We start from the raw sequence: 24,204 nt of genomic DNA on the forward strand, positions 1-24,204 counted from the left end.
TCTTCCTGGTCAAACAGTAGGCAACAGTTGTAGGACGGCTCACAGTTCAGTCTCTGTCATCCACCCACTCTCTTGCCATGCCTGTGTGTTTTCTCATTCAACATTTTCTTCTCTACTATTCCTTGGAGCTAAATAGGGTGCAGAGTAGCTCCTCACACCAGCGCTTACTGTCTCTCTGGTTTTCCCATGTAATGGATGTGGGGTACTTTTCCTGTCTGAGTGAACTTTGGAAACCTCTATTCTTCAAGCTTTATCTGAGATCTGCAGCCATAGGCCTCTTATCTGGGCATCTTACCTCACCCCTCCCGGATATTCACAGCATTTTGCAGCCGTTCCTCACGTAGTTTTGATTTGAGATTACAGATTTCTCCTAATATTCATTTGTGTTTCTGTTGTTTGTCATTCTCCTGTTTTGAGAAGATAATTTCTGAGAGGGAAGGGCAAAGATGTCTTTACTATACTTATCTTAAATCCAAAATCATAATAATTTTCTCATACCTCATATTTGTAACTTCTTCCTCTGGGAAAGAAGAATGTATATTGCTGCATTTTGTTCAACTTGATGCTTTTGTTGCCTCCCCAATCAAATACCTTTTCTTCAGTCTACCTGGAAACACTCGCTTGAGATGTCACCTAACAGTCTTTTGAAGCTCTTGCATTGAGAGATGCTGTCTGCCTTGTGAACTTCCAATAAAAAAGAACCTTTGTTTCTCTTAATTGGTTTGCTGCTTACAGATAGCTGCTGTAACAAACAAACACCCACATGTATAACAGTACACATAACATGGAATTTTATCACCCACTCATGTAAAGTACCGACAAGTGTTTCTTGATTGGCAGATGGTTTACAATAAGCAGTGATTTTAGATCCAGACTCTACCATCTACATGGCTTCCATGGTGCTTATCTACATCAAGCAAGCAAAAGAAGGGAGGACATAGAAACATAGGCATAGGTGATTTTATAGGCCAGAACTGTGGTGGAAATACATCCCCTCTCCTCCTGTTTTATTATCTAGCACGAACTGGCACAGATTCTGGGCATCGTAGTCTAGCTACATGTGGACAGGAAATGGGGGGGGGTGGTTTGTGAACAACTAACTGCCTAATTGCTCTCCCAGCTTGCTCGTGATAAATGTCCAAGTGACCAAAGGAACTTGAGTGTTTCTAACCAAATTCATCTTTTCATTCATTCAACTAACATTCCTTGTGTTCCTTTTGTAGATTGATTCTGTGACCTTATCAGTCAGTTATCTTAACCCCTACCACAAGAATGATAGTTATTTATTTTCCGGCACTGTCCTGGAAGAAAAAAAAATGAGTTCCTTTAAAAAAAAATCCTTTGTGCTGACTGAGACTTTCCCCCTTTTTTGAAAGTATTGACCTCTTTGACAAGGAGGAAGGTGTATGAATAATTCCACAAGGGCCAGTAGTTAAAGAGTTGTACAATATTTTATCAGTCAAGCTGGATTCGCCTGTAGAAGTACGTTCTTCTGTATTACTTTCCGCATATTTTTTTCCAATTTATAAATGTATCTGTCCTCCAGAGGGAATTCAGGGACCACTATCTTAAAATAGGCTTTTAGTAGTTGGTAGTAATAGTTAATTAAATCCCAAAGATGTAAGTGATGTGTGGATGTGGGTATGGACAAGTCCATGGGATAAGAAGCTGCTTAATATCATGTACTTTTTCAGTAATAAAATCCAAATTAATGCATACATCTTAATAGTCAAGTGGTTAGTGTTCTTCTAAGCCACACCCATTAAAATGCACCAACAAAACAACCTATATCCCTGCTTCATAAGGAATAAGAGTGGGTTTTATTTGTGTTGGCTGAGCTAGCCCACTAAACCAGCTACACAGCAACAATTTATGTTATAAATACTCTTCCCTCTCGTCATACTGCCCAAGTAGAAATAGCTTTGGAGTAAGTTATTTTCATCATGCCACTTGAGAGATAGAGCAGCCCTCAGCAAGGCATACTCAGAAACAGAGGGACGATTGTGTCCCATGGGCTGTTCATACAGGAAAGAGTACAGAAGGAACTAAGCTACTTCAGGACTGTTCCTGAGACCCTTGGATGTCCCCAGCGCCCATTGTGACCCCCACTATTCAGCTTCCTCAGACGCCCATTCCTTTTCCTTCTTTTCAATAGATCTTAAATGTGCATGTGAACTAGCATCCTTTCTCTTTGGTAACATGCCTTAGAAAGAAAAAGCATTCAGTTTTTGAACTTTGATTGTCGAATTAGGTTATTACTCTTTATTTACTATAGGTTCATTGGCGATATTTATTATAGTCAGAGTGTAACAATTAGATGTAACAAGTTCACTAAAAGTTTCTCAGATCTTCACTTAGATGGTAGAAATATCTACTGGGAAACAATAATTGTTCTTTTAATGTATTTATATACATTTTGTCACTTAATCTTCATCGTTACTTGATGACATAGGGATTATTATCCCACATTTGAATTGAATGTGTGGGGCTTCCCTGGTGGTGCAGTGGTTAAGAATCTGCCTGCCAGTGCAGGGGACACGGGTTCGAGCCCTGGTCCAGGAAGGTCCCACATACCGCGGAGCAGCAAAGCCCGTGCACCACAACTACTGAGCCTGCACTCCAGAGCCCGCGAGCCATAACTGCTGAGCCCGTGCACCTAGAGCCTGTACTCCACAACAAAAGAAGCCACCGGAATGAGAACCCCGCGCACTGCACCGCACCGCATCGAAGTAGCCCCGCTCGCCACAACTAGAAAAAGCCTGTGTGCAGCAACGAAGACCCAACACAGCCAAATAAATAAATAAATAAATTTATTTTAAAAAAAATTGAAATGTGGAGAGGGAATATAAACTTCCTGTGATCACACAGGTGGCGAGAGCAAGGCCAGATTCAAGCCCAAGTCAGTAGCCATTAACCTGGGCAGATTCTTTTCTGTTAAATTGAATCAGCACAACTTTGCGGCTCTCAGAAGGGTGACACATTTTCCCTTTCCTCTGGGCGTGTGACTGAAGTATTGCGCTCTGGTTCAGAATGGTTTTTAAAAATCATCTCCATCACTATTCAGACTTTCCATAGCACTTGCTTATTATAGTCTTGTTTTTTGGTGAGATTGAGAACATATTGGCCAGAGAATCATGTTTTATTATTGTCTAACTTGATAAACACAAACAATTATTTACTTTGCTTCTTTTTCGTTCCACTTTTCATCATCACTGAGCCCTGCAGTGAAGACCCCAGAAGCACTTATTCCAGTTGTTTATGGCTTTAGGTAGCACTTGGAGAATGAGTCCAAATCAGTCCAATTAGAATTGGTGTCTTAGACACTCCCCACAACTGGGAGGGGTTTGCTGGCTCAAGAAAGGCCGCAGGTCAGCACAGGGCAACTGGAGAACACACAAGAATTCTGACTGCTGTGCTGGCTCTAGGCCACAGGACACCTTGCTTTTCTTATTTTCCTTGGGGGACCTGTTGCTGTCTGGTGAGGCTTTCTATACAACAGCATGCACCTTTGCAGTTGGATGGAATGATTGGACCCCAGAGGGCTTCAGCCTCTTGGTGTCTTTTATGCAGAGGAGCAGGTCCCAAAAGGACATATTACATAATGTAATGGGAATAATTAAAGACCAGTGGCCTTTGTGGCAGCTGAAGTTGTGAAATAAAATCTGGGCAGCTCAGCCTGTTGTTGTTAATTTACTTTGACCTCCTGTTTTTCTAGGGTGATAGAGAAGCAGAGCTGGGGCTACCTTTTTCTCCTCTGTGTGACCGAAAGTCCACCATGGTTGCCCAGTCACAAGTAGGTATGTGTTTGCCAATCCGTTGGATGGAACGAGAAACCAGAAAGGAGTGTCTGGAAGTAAGCTCAGATGCTCCCAGTGATTCTTCAGCTGGGAACCTGGCTCCATTCTGCTTGCTGTGCTCATGGCTTTGGCTGGTTGGGCTGATGGAGCAGCTCTCCCCATGCTTCTCCCTGGAGTGTAGCTGGTTCCCAGGAAGATTAGACAGTGACACTCTGCTGTCTCCATCATTCCCTGCCAAGAGAAAAAGGGACCTTAACACTAAGGCAATGACAAGAATTAGTGGTGGGAAGCCCATTCTATTTCAGTCTCTCCATTCTGCATGTAATACCAGAAGTTTCCTCAGTGATGCTTCCTCTAGCCCTGTTTCCAGGACAGCACCATTTCCTGGATGACCCTACTTCCAGGAATGGCTCTTTTAAAATGTTTCCCTCCCCTTCCTCTTTCCTCCCTTCCTTCCTCCTCTCTCCCTCCCTCCCTCCTCCCTCCCTTCCTTCCTTCCTTAAAAAAAAAATTTAGCACTTTTTTTTTTTTTGGTAAAGATAACTTTTACACTGCTAATAACCATAATATATGGGCATTACAGAATTCTTCAGGTGTGAGGGAGGGTACCAGTGCCAAACATAAATTAAATGTCATCAGTGATCTCCACCTTGGAAGAGTCTGAAATCATTCAAAAAATAAATTCAACAAAGATTTGTTGATTTTTTTTCTACTTGTGTTTTGGGGACTTATTAATTTTTTTCATATTAATATATTGAGTTCCTTTTAGGTGTAGGGCACTGCTAGGCGCTGTAACAGATATTATTAAAAAAACAAAGACGAATTATGCATGGTGTCTGCTCCCAAAGACATTGAACCAGTATTGGGTGGTAGGCAAGAGATTGAGAAAACAAAATCTATTAGATTGTTACAATGCTAAGGTAGAGATTGTACATGGTACAATGAGATACAGAATAGAGCGTGTGAACATTAGACCCAGAAAGACTTGTTTAAAGGTAATATTTGAGTTGAGTCCTAGGAGATAAGTAGGCAGTGTCTAGGCAAATGGTGATATGTGTTAGAGGTGGATAGGGGTGGGTGGAAGGAAATTGCAGACAAGGATCAGCATATACTAAACAAGGAAATTTAAAACAGTATAGTATTGTCAGGGAATTAATTACAATAGTTCCATTTGGCTGGAGCAGTAGGTAGGGAGTAGGATGTGGTGAGGGACATGTTTGGAGAGAAAATCAGGTCCAGGTTAGGAATAGCGTGTGCTTATACTTTCCTGTAGGAAATGAGGGCACAGCTAAAGAATTTTAAGTAAGGTTAAAACTATATATAAATTGATGTTTTAGAGTAAGAATCAGCAAACTATAGCCTGTGGGCCAAATCTGTCCAACTGCTTGGTCTTGTGAATAAAGATTTATTACAACACAGTTAAGCTCATTCATTTGCATATTGTCTATGGCTGCTTTTGCACTACAGTGGCAGAGTTAAGCAGTTGTATGACAAACTCCTTTATTTAGGTTTTGTATGTGGCCCACAAAACCTAAAATATTACTATCTGGCCCTTTACAGAAAAGGTTTGCCAATCCCTGCTTTAGAAAGATTTCTCTCTCAGTAGTATGGAGGATTAATTGGAGGGTTTTGAGTAAGACTAGAGGCAAGGGCTCCAGCTGGTGCTTTCTGCAATGTTACAGGGAGGAGATGTTGAGTATCAGAACTAAGGCAATACAGGAGAGAGGTAGCATATAAAACATTAAGGATTCAGCTGGGTGCAAGGCTAAGATAAAGGCAGCAATCTAGGTTGAGTGGTTGAGCCATGTCCTATTTACAAGGACTGGAGGGAAAGCTGATGAGTTTGTTTGGGTTTGGACATGTTGAATGAATTTAACTTGTGAGGAAAAAAAAAAGGTGAAAATACTGTCATCAAACACTTCAATTTCAGCTTAAAATTATACTGCAATTAACTGCAATTCAAATTTGGCTATCAGTGTTTCTTTATCAGGACACTATTGGTATTTGCTTGGGACAATTCTTGTCTTGCCAATTACGTTACAGGATTTTTAGCATCCTTCACTGCTGGGCATTGAATGCCAGTATCACTTCCACCTCGGTCACTGTAAAAACCAAATAAGCATTTGTATGTTTCCAAACACTATATGTCCTTTGACTGGTATTTAGTTTCACGTGGCTGTGTAATGAGTTATCACCCTTAGTTCCAGATTCTGTATTTTCTCCTGATGTGTCACAGAACACTGGGGTATTTTTGAACTGTTGAGATAGTCAGTCTAGCCCAGCATCAGTTATCTCCCCAGCATGGTGATCTCTCAAAGGTATAGTTCCAGATCTGACCCTTCTCCTAGTTTCCAACCCTGTTTCTTCCAATTCTTTTGACCCTCTTCCATCTGGATAGGTCTCTGGTACCTCAAGTCAGCAAATCCAAGACCAAGCCCACCATCTTCCTCCCCAGTCACATTCTCCCCCATTGTCCCTGTTCTCTCTGCCTTCCTGTTGGAAGTCTCTGACAGATCCCACCTAGAGGCAGGACCACCTCCCGCTGTGCATGTATCTGTGCCTCCATCACACTCTCACCTTAAAATGGCACTGGATCTTGCCTTCCTTACCTTGCCTTTGAGCTATTGCAACAGCTTCTAAAATGAGTTTCCCAGCCTCAGCCCCTATTGCTCTCTCCCTTCCCATCCATCTTGCCAGATTAACTTTCCCAAATAACATCAGAAAAAAATCTTATTACAATGCTGCCCAGACATCTCAAGGGGCTCCTAGTGCCTATCTAAATCCTAACCTTTAGCCTGATACTTAAGAACCTCCCTCCTGAGCTGATAATGACCTGCCTCCCCAGGCTTTCCCTTTCTGACTTCAAAAGAATCCCTAAACCCCAGTCATTCTCCAGACACATCCTGCGCTTTTCCCTATCTTTGTCACTTTGCTTATTTCACCCCCTGCATCTAGAATGAATACCCTTAAGGGCTCAGCTCAAACATCACAACCTCCATGATGCTGTTTGCAGCCCTCTCAGTGCAAGGGAAAATATCGTCCCTCCCTTACCTTCTCAGGAGCCTTTATTTGGGCTTCTCCTTTAGCCCTTTCCATTTTTGTCCTCATTTAATTCCTCCTATAACCTTCCCAGGGCAGGCAGGTTGTGTTACACATCTTAGTCTTTTATGCAGCACCTATTACATCGTTTTTTTACATAGTAGATGTTGAACTTGCATTTTTAAGCACTTTATTGAACTATCTCCTAAAAAGTTATAGGAAGGTTATGTAGGAGAAATGGAACTGACTCCTGATATTCAAAACAAGGAATATATTAAATGATTAAGACCAACCTATTCTCTCCTAATCTGATCTAGCGCTCCTATGAAGATGAATTTTAAAAGAAAGATACAACCCATCAGTTGGCATGGGAACATATGGAAAGGCCCAAGTTAATATGCAGTTCCTCTGAAGTTTTGCTGTTTCTCTTCAGGCTTCATTGATTTCATTGTGGAACCCACCTTCACTGTGCTCACGGACATGACAGAAAAGATCTTGAGTCCACTAATTGATGAAACCTCTCAAACTGGTGGGACAGGACAGAGGAGTTCAAGGTCAGTGCTGAATCTTGAAAGCTGGGGGTCAGGGTGGCCTGTCCATGGGGATAGACTTCTTCTGGTAGGGATGGGGGTGGTACTTCATAATTATGTTCATCCTACCTCCTCCTTATAAAAGATAAAAGGAGGGGCTTCCCTGGTGGCGCAGTGGTTGAGAGTCCGCCTGCCGATGCAGGGGACACGGGTTCGTGCCCCGGTCCGGGAAGATCCCACATACCGCGGAGCGGCTCGGCCCATGAGCCATGGCCGCTGGGCCTGCGCGTCCGGAGCCTGTGCTCCGCAACGGGAGAGGCCACAACAGTGAGAGGCCCGCGTACCGCAAAAAAAAAAAAAAAAAAAGATAAAAGGAGGACTCAAAGTTGTACTCTCTGTACTCTCCAGGCTGGCCTGTAAGGGGATGACCAGGGTCTAGGTGATGACCAGCAGGTTCCCAGTACCAACCCCCCACCCCGCATTCTCTCTTTTGGCGGCTTTGCTCTCAACAGCATCAGTCACTGCACTTTACCTGCTGTGCCCAGAGGGTCCTTGCTCCCCATACTCCAAAAGGAAAGTACCACTGATCAGAGTTATCACAAGAAATGAAACTGACTTTCATTTCTAGGTTCAGGAAGAAAATAGAAAAAACCTGAAATTTTAAATCACCTTCTGCCACAACTTCACTACATTGAGGGTAGTTTAGTAGTCAAAGGGCACAGCCTCTGGAGTCACAATCCTGGCTTAAACATCCTGATTCCATTCCTTATTAGCTGTGCCATCTCAGGCAAGTTGCCTCAGTTTCCCCATCTGAGAAAGCATGGATTCTACTCATAGGTTACTGGGAGGATTAAATGAATTATTTAATCCCCGTAAAGCCCTTATAACAGGGTCCAGCACAGGGGAAGTGTCAGCTACAATAAAGCTAATGCTCGGTCTTTACTAGTCGTATTACCAGTAGTACAACTCTCCCCTCCTCCTCGTCCATGCAAAACCTTGGGCTTTGTCATAAAGGAGAGAGATGTAATGAAGAAAAAGAAGAAAAGAGCAAGAGAAGGAGTAAATAAGAGGAAGAAAGGCAAGAAGAATATTAGGACAGTGGGACCCCAGGGATGCTTAAGATGGAGGGACCCAGTCAAGGCTGCTAACAAGGAGGACAGAAGCCCCCTGCCTGAGTCCCACAGCTCCACAGCTCTGCCGGCGCTGGGCTGAGACCTGCCCTACTTACCTAGCCAGTCTTGGTTGTCATTCAGTGGATTTGCATTTGTGTCAGTCACTACTGTAGCTCCTTGGAAGTGTGTGATACTTTAAAGTTTCCCAGAAGGATGGCACTTTCTATATTATAATGTTATATATATTACTGTATTCCCTATGTTCAAAGCTTAAAATGATACCATCTTTAAAAAGGTCTCCTGCATGACCGATCTCCCACAATCTCCATGCTGTCTGTGCCTCTCCACCTTCCCCAGGAACATAAGGAAATCACCTTACTCTGGCCTTGGGGATCCTGAGATCAGAGGATCTTGACTTCAGGGGGAGGGAGAGCTGGAAAGAAAGAGGACCAAGTGACTGGGTAACTTGGAAAAGTGGTCAGTGTGGAGGCAGGTGGGTGAACTGTGGAACCAAGTAGAAGTCAAGTTTAAATGCATTGATTTCCGAAAGTCAAAGGCAGAGAATTCTTGTGTGGGGAACCTAGTCATATGGAAAAAGAACATCTGAACTATGGGGACTGTGGGGATGATCAATAGTCATGAGGCTGAAATCTTGGGGTTTTGTTTTCCTACTGAATATGGAGACTTTCCCAGCTGTTGAATATGGAAAATAGGAATTACAAAGCTCAGGCCCCAGGAATTTCACACAGTGAAATTGAGTGTTAACTGAGTGTTAACCACTCTTCTCTTAGGCTTGTTTATCGGCACACATTTTCCAAACACTAACCCTCCTCTTCCGTATGTTGTGGGGGTTTTTTGAATTTTATTTTATTTACTTTTTTATACAGCAGGTTCTTATTAGTTATCTATTTTATACATATTAGTGTATGTATGTCAATCCCAATCTCCCAATTCTTCCGTATGGTTTTTTTTTGTCCTCCAGTTTGAACAACATCAGTTCGGCAGATGCAAAGCGATCAGGTGTCAAGAGCTCTGGCTCAGAAGGAAGTGCCCCAATCAACAATTCGGTCATCCCTGTTGACTATAAGAGTTTTAAAGCCACTTGGACTGAGGTGGTGCACGTCAATCGGGAGAGATGGAGGGCCAAGGTGCCCAAAGGTAACGTGCTGCTGGGGAATATTATCCAAACCACTCAGACCCGCTTACAAAGCAAGGCACTGCCACCCCTGATTTATAGGTGTTGCAAATGAAGCACAAACTCAGGATATAAATTCAAATTGCTGAACGTTAGGATCGACCATCTTTTGATCTTCATTATATCGAACACTCAGCGCACGAGAGAATGAGGCTGACCACCAAGCTTCCCGACAGCGTGACCTTTGTGCTATATGACCAGACTCTTCTCGAAATGAAGATTCTACAGAGAATGGGTGTTGCTATTTCTTGGTTTCTGCTAGGCCATTTTGTCATTCTTATTTCATGTCATGTGGCACATTTATGAGGCCTTTATTCCTTCTTTTATCTAAATGAAGCCTAGCCAGTAGCCACTTCGGCCATTATGTTGGGATAGAAGGGGCTTTAATCTCCTTACATGCATTTTTATCTTTCATGTTCTCAATTTCCCTTCAGCCATTACTCAGGCTAACCTTCTAAGATGAAGGTAATGTGCAGGTTAACCGAAATTTGAAGACAGAAAAGTCATCACTCTTGATACTAGAAACAAACAAACAAAAACCCCTGAAATCTGTTTTTCTGAAAGCTGAAATTCATTTGCTCATATGCATGTTTGTGTTTATTGAGCATGTGCTACATGATTCGTACATACTGCATGCTCATGCTATAGTCTAGGTAGGAACACATCCCTGAGGTAAGTCTTAGGAAGCTGTGATGCCTGATTCCAGAGAGGGCACAGACGTGGATGGCTCTAGAGCCCAGCAAGGAGACTGATCTCAATGGGGTTTGTGGAGGTGAGCCTTCAATAACAGTCAGTTTTCGCCAACATCTTATTGAATGCCTACCGTATGCCAGGCTCTGTACTCTGTGTTATTCACAGAGGTGAATAACAGACATCCTTGTCCTCAAAGCTCATGGTCTCCTGGGTGGGGTGGGGAGGCATTTGTACAGAGTTTCTTTCAAAGTAAGAACGGGAGTTCAGTTGAAGCTTTGCACTCATCGCCAGCACCTACTGGCCCCGAGCCCCAGACACTCATTATAGGCAAGGAAAGTTTTATCTCCGGTCACAGCATCGCACATTTTTATTCACCCAGTGTCGGCACAAGTGAGAAGAAGAGTAGGAGTAGACAGGCACAGCACATTCTGGCAGTCTTGGTCCTCAGACATTGGGGGCAGGGGGCTGCTTCTAGTGTGGAAGAGATGAGACCTCACTGCTGGAATTATTCAAAGGCCAGCACTGTGTCCTGTCCAAGTGGCTGTTCAGTTCAGGTGGGGCAAAGGGTTTATCTTTACGACTCTTTTAAGGCATAATTGGGCCCTTATCATTTGGGGACAGAGGTTTCATCCTGAGCTCTGGAGGGAGCCAACGCCTCTTCCATATTTTAGGTGTGGCCTCTCACAGTCTATTCAGATGCTTTAAACATTGAAATCCTTCCTGTTGGCAGGCACTGCAAGCAGCAATGGTAGCTACTGCATCACTTCAAAGAAGCACTCATTTTTTTTTTGTTTTTTTTGCGGTACGCCGGCCTCTCACTGCTGTGGCCTGTCCCGTTGCGGAGCACAGGCTCCGGACGCGCGGGCTCAGCGGCCATGGCTCACGGGCCCAGCCGCTCCGTGGCACGTGGGATCTTCGCGGACAGGGGCACGAACCTGTGTCCCCTGCATCAGCAGGCGGACTCCCAACCACTGCGCCACCAGGGAAGCCCCCAAAGAAGCACTCTCTTATAATCAATTACACTCGTTACACTTGAAAATTCAGTTCCTGACAGCACGCCATTGAAAGTGGTACTTCAAAATAATTTGTTTGCAATTATGTGGCTTACTAAAATTACCTTCTGAAACTAATCACCTGGGGGAGCATTAGACAGTTTCTTTTCTAGGAGAAAATTGGCCCTTTAAAAAGAACAGATAAATAAGCACTAATAGTTTTTAAATATGTGAGGTATGCTGATAGAGATAGTCTTAAGCTAACTTGTCCCTAACCTTGGTTGGGGTGCTTGAGAAGGCATCTTGTAGCTAGGATTTGAAGGATGCCTGGGGTTGAGCCATGAATTTGGAAAGGGAGAACAAGGAAAAAGGGGTAGACAAAGGCACACATATATTTCGTGGGAGGATAGTTTGGGTATCAAAGCAAAAGTTGGGAAAAGAGAGAGTTGAATCCCTACTTGCCCTGTGCTCTTTGACAAATTCAGGCAGAGTCTTTGAGAAAAATTCCCTTTGGGGGATGATAATAGACATCGCAGAGTTGATGAAAAGAACAGAAATTACATAAGTAAAGCACTGAGAACAGAGCCTGCACATGGTTAGTGCCTGATAAGTAGTAGCTGTTATTTTGAAAAACTGGAAAAGAAAGTTAGAAGTTTGAATGCAAAGTTAAGAAGGTGGTGGTCAAAATGCCCACCTATAATTAATATTTTATAATATTTTCAGCTTCCCAATAATGCCGTTGGCTGGTTGGCTGGTGTTAAGAAATTCAGTTTGCATCTGTTTTTCCATTGGTGGTTGGTTTGTGCTATACTATTCCAGGCTGTTTTGCTCATGATTCTTTTTTACCAGAAAACCCCGATTTCAGCAAAGGCTGCCCTGCATGGGGCACTTGAATATATGTTGTTATTAAATTGATCAGAAATGGAATTGGATCTAAAGTCTTAGTTTTATTAATCAAACTGATTTACAAAGCTAGCTAGGCCAGAACGCATAGTTGTTAGGAAAAATTGAATCAGTATTTTTTTTTTTACAGCTCTTAGGGCTGAAAATCATTATTCCCAAACAAAGATATGTAGGTATAACAATTTGCAAGTCTGATAAATATTGATCAGTTTCCATTCAGGATTTAATACTTTTTAAACATTTTTTGCTGGCGTAAGAATAGTAGGTGTTTAGGTTACCATGCTGAAATATAAACAAAATATATAAAGAAGAAAATAAAAATCACTCATAACCTCTCCAGCCAAATATAACTACTGTTGAAATTCTGATGTAATTCTTTTAAATTCGATTTTCAATGCATATTTATAAGTAAAAATTTCCCCTTAAGTTGAGATTATAGTGTATGTAATATAGTATTTTCCTTCTCTATTTCTATTTTGAAGATTTTATTCTGATGCTGAATATTCTTAGAAAATATGATGTAAATGGCTACATTGTTTGGAATACCATAGTTGAACCATTTCTCTGTTACTGAGCATTTTGGTTTCTAGTTCTTCATTATTGTCTATAACATGGTTATGAACATACAAGTTCAGCAGTCTTTGAGCCTACATCTGATTATTTAGGGTAAATTTCTAAATATGGAATTCCTCTGTCAAAGTAGATGAAAAATTCTAAAGCTCTTCATGTATATCATCAAATTTCTCTCAGGACAGTTTTTTTTTTAAACCGTGTTCTCTTTCAGTGGAAGTATAGTGAGAGTGCCATTTCCCTATATTTTCCCCCTTTATTTTTCTCATTGGGATGTTTATATTTTTATTACTGATTAATAATAACTTTTTATATATTAAGAATAGTAACTCTTCAGTTGACAAACTGTCTTGCAGTTTCTGCCCTACCTCTGTCCAGTTAGTTTGTCATATATTATACCTTTTAACTTTGTTTGTTTTTTAAAAATATATCCTATTTTTATTTTACTACAGATTATCTTCATATTTTTATTGAATTATGTCTCTATCAAGGTAAATATGAAATAGTATATAATGATACTCCTTTGCAAGTGCTGAGAAGTTTATTGAGTTTTTAAAAATTTCCTTCATTGTCACTCAGTTTTTATTGAAACAATAAAAGATTTTCAACCTAGGTGATTGTAAGTAAATTGCTATTTTACAATTAACTTATTCTTTAATATTATTTTAAATATTTGCATCAAGTTTTATATCTAGCTTAACAATTATTTTTATTTAACACTATGATGTACTAGTTTTATTGTACATCATTAACATATTTTCCTCATTCTGAGGTTTTTTTTCTTTTTTTTTTTTTTTTTTTTTTTTTGTCCACGCTGCGTGGCTTGCAGAGTCTTAGTTCCCCAACCAGAGATTGAACCTGCTCCCTCTGCAGTGAAAGTGCAGGGTCCTAACCACTGGACTGCCAGGGAATTCCCTCATTCTGAGTTTTTAATGTTGATTGAATTTTTCTCTCAGCTGAAGCACTTTTGCTAAAATTTTTAGAAAGGTCCAATGGGAACATCTTCTGAGTCCTGAATTGTCTGGGAGTACCTTCCTGTTGTTCTTGTATATAATCAAAAGTTGACTACTCAGAATTCACATAGTGTCTTGGTTGTCTTTATTAAGTTAGATTCTCTCCTTTTCTTTCTTTCTCTCTCTGTTTGTAGGTGGTTTAGGTAGGCATTTCAGAGAATTATATTAAGGAATACTTAGCCCAATATCATTTTTAACCAAGAGCCTGTAGTATCATTATTCCGAAAGGCAAATGAAATGAAGAAATCAATGTATTTCTCCAAGACTGCACAGACATTCAGTGTAGGATAGAACCAGCTCTCAGGAGGAATGTAATTTATAGATCATGAGGGCTGTGCTCCACCTTAAGTCTTTAGCTCCTTGCTTTTGGCCATTTTCATAATGATCACATCACTACAGATGGTGTGAAATGGAAAGCAGAAGGAAATGAGATTGAACTACAGTGTTTGCTTTCTACTAGTCTAGGAGCCTAGGAGTTCCATGGATGTTAAATCTAAAACCTGAAAAGTTAATTCTTTGTATATATGTCATCTCTGGAACTGTTACCATATACAAATTAATTGTTCTATCACCTACTTTGTCTCATAGTAGGAAAGATTTTATGTATATTAATATTTCACCTTGAAAATATAAGGGGATTGGATTACAGTGGAACAGATATTCCTTCTGTCTATTTTCTCTTTTCTTATTTATGTGTTTGCTTGTTTTTGTCTACTTATTTTGAGTAGTAGCGCTGGATGCTGATGGCTGATCACACTAATATCAGATATTTCAGAGATACAAAGAAGAGATAGGAATAGAGTAGAGAAGTTGTAGAACATTTCAGAGCCATCCATTCGAACATGACTGCTGCAGAGAAAGGGATCATGTCGGATCTGATTATGATGTCATAAGAGCTACCATTCACTAATTTAAACGTTAATTGCCTGCTGTCAACTGTAGTTGAGCCCAAACAGACTTGTTTCTGAAATGTACCCCCTGGTTTTTGGGGGGGGTTTTGCTAGATTTTCCGTAGAAAATTGGTCTGACTCAGTTGTCAAATGAATTTTTCTTGCTTAGATAATATGTTGCACTCTTGTAGCAAAGCAGAATTTAATACCTTCAGCTTTCATCAGAATTACTTTTCACTTGGGGATATTTTGAATGTTGAAAGTTTGCAGTAGATTCAGTGGGGATTCTGTGAGAGGATTATACATTATTTTACCTGATATCTGAGTATAAATGAATTCTCTTCCCCCTTGGCCCTCTTTCCATCTCTGTGTAGTAAGTACAGTCATCTTTTTACTTACCTATAGTCAAATACAGTCAAATGGCTAATTTTTTTCACGGTAGGACTTTAGGGTGTGTATAGTTCCTGTATTTTATACTGGTCTGGATTGCTGGTGATGGAATATGAGTCAGGTTCATTGGCAGATAGGGTGAATCACACCCTCTGTGTACATTTCATTTAGTCAACAAATACTCCATGAGCATCTGCTAGGTGCCAGGCGTTATACCAAGCACTGGGAGTTCAGTGATGGAGCTGACATTTGACCTTTGTCCTCGGGGCATTACAGAAGGATAAGAGGAAGTCTGGACGAACATTCTAGGGAGCCTTCTGTGGGCCTGCAGCCTACTTGAGAATGCCATCTCCCTATCTTCTGCAAGGGCATTCTTTTACTCTTTAGTTGTACCTTTCTGTAGGAGTCAGAAGACATATTATACTATATATGCACATAATTATGCAGTTTTGTTAAGAAATTTTTCCTTACCTCTTCACTGTAAATTATAAATACATCCTGTTGGGAAGTAGAATATCATGAAATATTGAGTGGCAAACATTTAAAATTGAAATCAGTGCTTATCAATCCTTATTGCATGTTAGACTCATCTGGAGAGCATTAAAAATATCCTATTTTTGCCTCTCTCCCTCCAGAGTCTGATTTAATTTGTCAGGGGTGAGGCCAGGGTATTGGTTTGGATAGGTGGTTGGATGAATCAATGAAAGGATGAATGAAAACTTCATAAAATATTAAGGAGGACATCTGAGCCAGGCAAATGTAAGGGCAGGAAGAGTAAAATGAAGCCAGAGGTCATAGACATGCACAAAATACAACGCCATAAAGCCCGGCGAACGTGTGAACCTGGAACCAAATCTGGGTTTTGTGCTCTTTAGCAGCTGAAACAAAGGGAAACGTGATCACATGCATAACCACTCTGGTGCCCATTAGATTAAAATTTCACCTGTCATCTATGAAAGCCAGCTGTTTTCAGGACCAGGGCTAACCAAAGGAAGTAAAGAAGAGCCCTGGTAATGAGGTGTGGGGCATTTGTAACACATCTAGAGAAAAAAATGCAATAATGCTTTTCATAGTGGAGGTTGGAAGGCCTTTTGAGTGAATAGAATGCTAGACAGTGAGTCTGTAGACCTTAAGGGAGGATTGGTTTCTGTTAGGTGCCTTCTGTTGGTCTCTGCAGGTTACTTCCTACAATCCAGCTCCACTTCGTTGCCTCCAAGGCTCTGCATGATCTCAGCCTTGCATGTCCTTGGTCACTTGACCACGTCATCTGTCACTAGCCCCTTACTAAATTTGCTTTAGCCATACCGGCAAACTCATTGTCCCTGGAACATACCAAGCTCGTTCCAGTCTTACGGCCTTACACTTTTTATTTCCTCCGCCTGGAATGCTCTCTTTTCTTGATTATTGCATGGTCAGCAATTCATCATTCAAGATTTGGTCAAATGTCACCTACTTCACCTCCTTACTTAATGCCACCTCCTTCCCTTATGCCGATCGTGTTCCATTATATTACTCTGCTTTACTTTTTTGTAAAACTCTTTTCACCATCTGAAATTATCCTAGTGATTTGTTTGCTTAATTATGGTATTTTCTACTCTATAAGTCTTCTTGCTTGCTGCTGTATTACCAGTGCCTAAAACAGTACTTGACACTGTAGCTGCTCAATAAATATTAGTTGAATGAATGTATCCATTTTTTCATGAATCCTTGACCATAGGCAATTACACTATGTTTTTGATTAAACACAGAGCCAGACCCTTTCACAGTCAACCAAATTGGAAATAAGGCTGACATCCTCTCATTAAAGAGGAAGGCACAGACCAGCATCCCTGGCCAAACTAAAGGCCACCTCTCACCCTGTGGACAGTTTGAAGACCATGTTTTTTTGTGAGGCCCAATTACCCTCCTCCTACTTTTAAATTCACAGACAGTGGCCTGCGACAGTATTATTCTAGTGGTGGTTATTTTCCCTGTATTTTGGTTTTGTAATCAGTTTTTTTATGTTTAAACTCCAGTTCCTAAGCAAATCTACATGAAACTTCAGTTTTTACTGGGCTGTGGGAGAGCTTTGTAATGTCTCTGAGCCTCAATTCCACGTTTGTAAAATAGGGTTACAATAATAGTAGCTGCCATACGAGGTTGAGAATGAGAGGAGGTAATCCTTGGAAAGCACTTAGTATAATACCTGGCATAGAGGACACACTCAAGAGAACTTATTGATGGTAATATTAATATTAATAATGCCAATTACAGTATCGGTTTATTAATTATTATTATCCTTATTATTACTTTCTCCCCATCCCCTTCTTCTAACCCACTGTTTTCAGAAATGACATCACCATGAACAGATTTTTGGCTTCCTGAATATACATACCAATCTGACTTGAATTAACCAAAATTATACCCCAAACACACAGTAAACACCTTAGGTCATTTTAATGCATTAATTCCCAATGCAAACTCTTGCTTTTGTTCAAAGAGGCAATTCTCCTAGTGGCATGACCTCTTTTTATATTTTCTCCACCTTTCCTGGTTTGTTCCGGATGCAGAGGAGAAGGCCAAGAAGGAAGCAGAAGAAAAGGCTCGCCTGGCCGCAGAGGAGAAGCAAAAGGAAATGGAAGCCAAAAGCCAGGCTGAAGAAGGTGCATCTGGTAAAGCCGAGAAAAAGGCATCTGGGGAAGCTAAGAATCAAGTCAACGGAACAGGAACAAACCAAAGTGACAGCCCTCGTGGGAAAAATTCCAAAGCTGAGAAGTCATCAGGAGAAAAGCAACAGAATGGTGAGTAGGATTGCGCCAGTGAAAGGCTCTTTTCAGGGTGCTAATGATGTGGTGAATGGATGCTGGCAAAGAACTGCCCCTGTGAGGACAGGTCACAGAGCAGGGCTGCCCTGGCCATCCAGCTGCTGCTGATCATACCTCCCTAGGCTGTGGATCCTATTAGGATCCCATCAAAAGCAGCCAGAAGCTTGCTTAGACCATGCTCTCTGGGGAGATTTATATCTTTTGGGCCCTTTCCAGCTGGGTCGTTTTGGAGACTCTGGCCAGCACCTGTCTACCAGCAGGGGAAATTCCTATTAGCAATCCCAGCACATTCCTGAGTGCTTAACGCAGGAATGAACGAATAGAAAGGCAGTCTTCTGTAGGTACCATCCCCCTGGCAGGGCCGGCACTCATGTCTGCCTAAGGTCTGTTTCCATAGTATTGTCTGTATATCTGTAGGTGAACAAGTATATACATTAGGATGACCAGTCATCCCATTTAGCCTGGGAATGAACGGTTTCCTGGGATTCAGGGCTTTCAGTAGTAAAACCAGAAAAGTTCCAGACAAGCCAGGATGAGCTGGTCACTGTCGTGTGCATACAGTTGATGATTTCTTATATTTAATGCAGCAAATATTTATTGGTTAACAACTCCGTGCCAAGCACTGCTCTTGGCACTGAGAATTTAGAAATGAAAAGGCCACAAGAAGTCCACAATCTCCTAGGGGATATGGACACCCTCAGAATTAATTCTGAGCCAGTAACAGTAGTGGTATGGCAGATAAAATACCCAACGGCCATGTGCAGAAAAGAGTACCTTTGTTGGGTCTGGGGATTGCAAGATGTAGCAAATGTCAAAGAAAGCTTCAAGAAGAGGTGATGCCTAAGCTGCGTTTCAAATGCTGAAATTTGGGGGGACACAGGGACTTCTCAGCCAGAGAGAATACGATGAGCTACTGCATAGGGGCATGGAATTGCTTACCTTGTTTAGGGAAGAGCAGGAAGTTCAGAGTCACTGGAGCTTTCAAGTGCCAGGTTGTGGCATGGTCATCTGGCAGTCAGACAGACCTGGATTCAAGTCACAGCTGCGCCTCTCACTTCTTGCTGGCCTTGGCCAGGTTACTTAACCTTCCATTGTCTCTGTAAAATGTGCATAATAATAACTGCTCACAGCTTGGGCCACTTGTGAGCTTCCAATAATAATAATGGTAGCAAAAGCAACAATGACAATAAAACAACTAGCATTTATTCATTATACACCAGATGCTGTTTAAAATTCTCTCTTGGGAATTTCCTGGTGGTTCAGTGGTTAGGACTCGGCGCTTCCACTGCAGAGGGCCCAGGTTCGATCCCTGGTTGGGGAACTAAGATCCGGCAAGCCACGTGGTGCAGCCAAAAAATAAATAAAAAATAAAAGACCATCCTTTAAAAAGAATATAAATAAATAGATAGATAAATAAATAAATTCTCTCTTTACATATTCACTCTCTCACCTGCCTGGTAGGTCCAGGTGATCTCCTGTGAACCATGGTCTAGCTATTATGCTACACAGCCCAAGTAAATGAGAAATATATGTAGAAAGTACTTAGCACGACACTCTCCAATTATTTTTGCAATTGACATACATAACATGTAGAACAGAAAACAATGTTTTAATACATGTAATAATGATAAGAGCTCATGTTAGGACTTCCCTGGTGGCACAGCGGTTAAGAATCTGCCTGCCAATGCAGGGGACATGAGTTCGATCCCTGCTCCCGGAAGATCCCACATGCCGCGGAGCAACTAGTCCTGTGTGCCGCAACTACTGAGCCTACACTCTAGAGCCCGTGAAGCACAATTACTGAGCCCACATGCCACAGATCCTGAAGTCCTCGCGCCTAGAGCCCGTGCTCCGCAACAGGAGAAGCCACCGCAGTGAGAAGCCCGCGCACCGCAACGAAGAGTAGCCCCCACTCGCTGCAACTAGAGAAAGCCTGCGCACAGCAACGAAGACCCGACGCAGCCAAATAAATAAATTAAATAAATAAAATGAAAAGGTGTTTAAAAAAAAAAAAGCTCATGTCGCGTTCCAAGAGCTTTGCCTAAATTCCTTCAGGTAAGCCCCACGAACACCCCAGGAGGCAGGGAAGGCCATCATCCAACTTGCCCAGCCTCTCAGCAGCCAGGTTCTGGAGACAGCTCTTAACTAGTCTGCTTTGTATTCAAGCACATCATAGGTCAGAAAATATGTTCAATTCAGTAAGAATTTCTAATACAGCTGTTGGAGTTTTAGAGAGCAAGGCAAAACACCCCTGTTTTCCCCTACTGAGGGTGGAACCAACTGAGAGGGAGATACCAGAATCAGAAAGTGATCACAATGTTAGCTCCACTGCAACTGGAGCTGAACTGGAAAACACAGACTTGATCTGCTGAGCACATGGGCTTCTGCACACATCTGCCCTGAACTGGGCATGGCCCACGGGACACTGGCAGAGCAGGTGGGATCAGGCCTCGTCCCTCACCCCCTACTCTGCACCTAAGCAGGCTGCTTCTGCAGTAACAGAAAAGGTGTGTGTCTCATGGAAAATGCATCTCAGAGGGGGCTGGGGGCTGGAGAAACGGGTGGCTGAGCTGAGCTGTGCATACTCAACTCTTCCTTCTAGATGAGTCTCTCCTTCCCAGAGGGGGAATATGGAAGGACTGGTGAGAATGGCAAGATGTGTTTCTTCCCTACTTTTTTTTCTGTTAGGGAAGTGGGCTTCAAATGTCTTTCTCTTAATAAAAACAGCCACTATTATGTCAGTAACAGTTATGGAATGTTTAATATGTGCCGAACACCGTACGTGGGATTTTACGTACACTAAATCAGTTAAAAACCCTAGCAACTGTATGAGGTAGATATACTCATTTCCATTTCGCAGGTGAGGAAACCGAGACTCAGAACGATTAAATCACTTGCTTAAGGCCAAGCAAACATTAAGTAGAGATTTCAGGTCAAATAGGAATATGTGAGTCCAAATTCTGTATTCCTTAACCAGCATGCCCTTATTTGCGCAGTTCAGTGCTGTTGGTGAGAGTAGGAAGTAGGAGGAATATTGAGACCCAGCTACTGTCCACAAGAAGCTTATAATCTGTTTATTCCAGGGGTTGGCACACTCTTTCTATAAAGAACCAGACAGTAAATGTTACGCTTTGCAGCCCTACCGTTTCTGTTGCAACTACTTAACACGCCTGTTTTAGTACAAAAACAGCCACAGATAACATGTAAACAAGTGAGCATGGATATGTTGCAATAAAACTTTATTTATGAAAATTTAAATTTTCACATGTCATTAAATATCCTTCTCTTTTTTCAACCATTTAATAATATTAAAAACTGTTTTCAGGTTGTGGGACCTATATGACCAGGCACTGGGGCCACGTTTGGCTCATGGGCCATAGTTTGCCAACCCCTGGTCTGGTCAGGGAGAGAAACCAATGAATACAAACATGCTGGTCACAAAGGAGGTTATACATTCTACGAGACAGGTATGAACAAATACCCAGAGAGGGCAGAGGTGGCAATAATTTATTTTGAAGATGGTTAGGGGAGTGCCTGAAAGAAAACAGGAGCCTGAGCCTCCAGCTAGGCTGGATTGACTCACAACTGCGTTCATTTCCCAAAGTAAGCAGTAGTCTACCATTTCCTTTAAAAATTAAGTATTAAATGAGAGGTGGGAAAAGAAATCAATTTTGAGCAATAATAATAAAGGCTAATGGTGGTTCGGGACTTGGTTGCAGCAGCCTAATTAAAATGATTTATAACTGCACAGAAAGGCTCTTTTGTTTCCCCCTGTTTATTGAATAACAGCTCACATCAGCCGTTAGTCCATATTCAACCCATGGGAAATTACCTAATGGATTCTGTTCAAGGAACATCATCAAACAAACATGTGTCACTTTCCCGGCACCCTTCTTTGTGCTCGCTCAAGATAACTTCCAGGGTGGAGATGAAGGATATTGGCTAATTGTGGTTCTAGACATTTGGTCCCCTATCAGCAGTCATGGGAACCCCTAAGCTTTGGTCTCCATCAAGGTACTTTCCCCTTTAGCCTCCCCAACCCTGACTGAGGAGAAGGCAGGCTTCCACAGGCTGCTGGCTAGCATCCAGCACATCAGACGACTCCTCCTGACCTCTGGAAGACACCCTGGCCCTGCTGCAGCTGTGGGTAAAGCTCCAGTCCAGGGCAGCCCTGAAACCTTAAAGTATTGTGCATTAGAGGTGTGAAGTCTCATTGAGGAAAGAAAGACCATTTTTCTGTAGGGAATTAGTTTGACTACAAGACTCAGGATCACCCTTGAGTTCATTTCTGGCATCCTTAAAATAGGGAAAACCCAGTGCTTGAACTGTTCCTTGGGGTTTCCAAAGGAATCCATCTATTTTGGCCATTGGTAGTGGTAATGTGCAATGACCATGTGCTTCACTCACACTCCTCCTGCTGGCACTGTGGCCAGAGTTGACTCCCCTTCCCTCAAGCTTAAAATTTGTCAAATTCCATTAAAACTACTTATTTTGTAGAATGTAACCTAAAATGGTCTTGAATTATCCTTGGGTAACCATTTCTATATAAATCTATAGGCCAAAGGCATTTAAAAATGGCAACAGTAAATGAAAGTCTGAAATCTAGAACTTAAGCTTCATAGGGAAGTTGCAAAATACAGTACTTGAGAGCTTGGCCTCTAGAATCAGACCTATCTGTGTATGTTATGGTAAATTACTTTATCTGTGCTTTAGGTTCCAGAGCCATAAGATAGAGATGATTCTGTGGGTTTTTGCTTAAGACTATTTAATGTTTAAGCAAAATCACTTTGTAGAAAGATCAGTTGGTCATTTGTCAGATCAATGGCTTAAACCAGATCTAAAGTAGCCAACAGGAGCAGTTTTGCTATATAGCAGCAGACACTCTTGCAAAGTTTGGGGCAGAGATGCAGCCTGAGAGTGTGTGAAACACATTCAGGAGAGCATTCCACTGCACTCAACACAGCTGGCCCGACCAGCGTGTGACAGAGTGTCCGCAGTGAAGTCAAGGAAAAACTCAAACTTGGAAAACATCCTCAGTCATTTGGTGATTCAGCAAATTGATCACTTTAGTGAATTAATCTTTGACGAATTTGTCTACTTTCAATAATAATACCTTCATAATGGGGTTGCTATGAGAATTTAATGAAATGATGCATGTAAAGCATTTAGCACACTGCCTGGCACAAAGAAAGTAGAAAAGATAAATGTACCCTTCCCGCCTTGGGCCCTGCTCCCCGCTTCCTGGCTGCAATAATTGTTAGGGTCTTTTTGCTTTATTAATGCCAGTAATTTAGTAGTAATCTATTCTTGGTTTTATGCAGGCTAAAAAGAAAGCCGCCATCAGTAAGATTTGTAAGAAAAATATCCGAAACTTGAGAAGAAATCTGAGAGAAGAAATACCATGTCCTTTCAATGTCACACTGGCGTATTGTCGAAAAGACCTGCCCAAGGGTTATTTAACTGTCTTAGGCAGGGGTCAGCAAACTTTTTCTGTGTAGGCCCAGATAATAAATATTCCTGGCTTTGCATGTCTCTGCTGCAACTATTCAACTCTACCATTGCAGCAGGAAAGCAACTACAGACATTATATAAATGAATGGATGTGGCTATGTTCCAGTAAAACTTTATTTCCAAAAATGATAACAAGCCAGATTGGCCCACGGACAATAATTTGCTGACCCCTTGTTTGTTTTAGAAGAACACGACTATGTTTAACTTTGTCATTTACTATTTGCTCAAGCCTAGGTACTGTGAAGTTATGTACTTGACTTGACTTGACTTATGTACTTGACTACTAGAGGAGATAACCCCAACAGTTATAGTTTTATTACCCTGTAGGACATAACCAGTTTCGTCTCTAACCTAGCAATCTTATTTTAATATATTTCTAAAATACCTAGAAATATCCATTTCCTTTTTTTTTTTTTTTTTTTGCGGTACGCGGGCCTCTCACTGCTGTGGCCTCTCCCGTTGCGGAGCACAGGCTCCGGAAGTGCAGGCTCAGCGGCCATGGCTCACGGGCCCAGCCGCTCCGTGGCACGTGGGATCTTCCCGGACCGGGGCACGAACCCACGTCCCCTGCATCGGCAGGTGGACTCTCAACCACTGCACCGCCAGGGAAGCCCCTATCCATTTCCTTAAATGCTCTTGGAACCATCCTTACTGTCTTCCTGGTTCCTTCATAAATGAATTAAATAAATTTTTGACACATGTTCACTCTACACTGGTGTGCATAGTGTTTTTTAACTTTTACATATTACATTTCAACAAGCTCAT

At 41.8% G+C, this 24,204-nt stretch overlaps 1 protein-coding gene across 3 annotated transcripts in view; it reads left to right on the forward strand.

Annotated features, from left to right (window-relative positions):
- The window catches only part of PDE1C (phosphodiesterase 1C), a 279,453-nt gene that overhangs the window by 206,302 nt on the left and 48,947 nt on the right, over nt 1-24,204 (forward strand). For all 3 annotated transcript variants that reach the window (XM_089917542.1, XM_089917543.1, XM_022583887.2), the window contains exons 12-15: nt 3,716-3,797; nt 7,270-7,390; nt 9,461-9,636; nt 17,674-17,904. In XM_089917542.1, the coding sequence (XP_089773668.1) occupies nt 3,716-3,797; nt 7,270-7,390; nt 9,461-9,636; nt 17,674-17,904 (610 nt within the window). The remainder of the gene's footprint in view (nt 1-3,715; nt 3,798-7,269; nt 7,391-9,460; nt 9,637-17,673; nt 17,905-24,204) is intronic.

The sequence above is a fragment of the Delphinapterus leucas genome, chromosome 9 (assembly GCF_059928025.1).
Source record: "Delphinapterus leucas isolate spDelLeu-1000000601 "Yukka" chromosome 9, BTC_Dleu_Yukka2, whole genome shotgun sequence".
Lineage (NCBI taxonomy): Eukaryota > Metazoa > Chordata > Mammalia > Artiodactyla > Monodontidae > Delphinapterus > Delphinapterus leucas.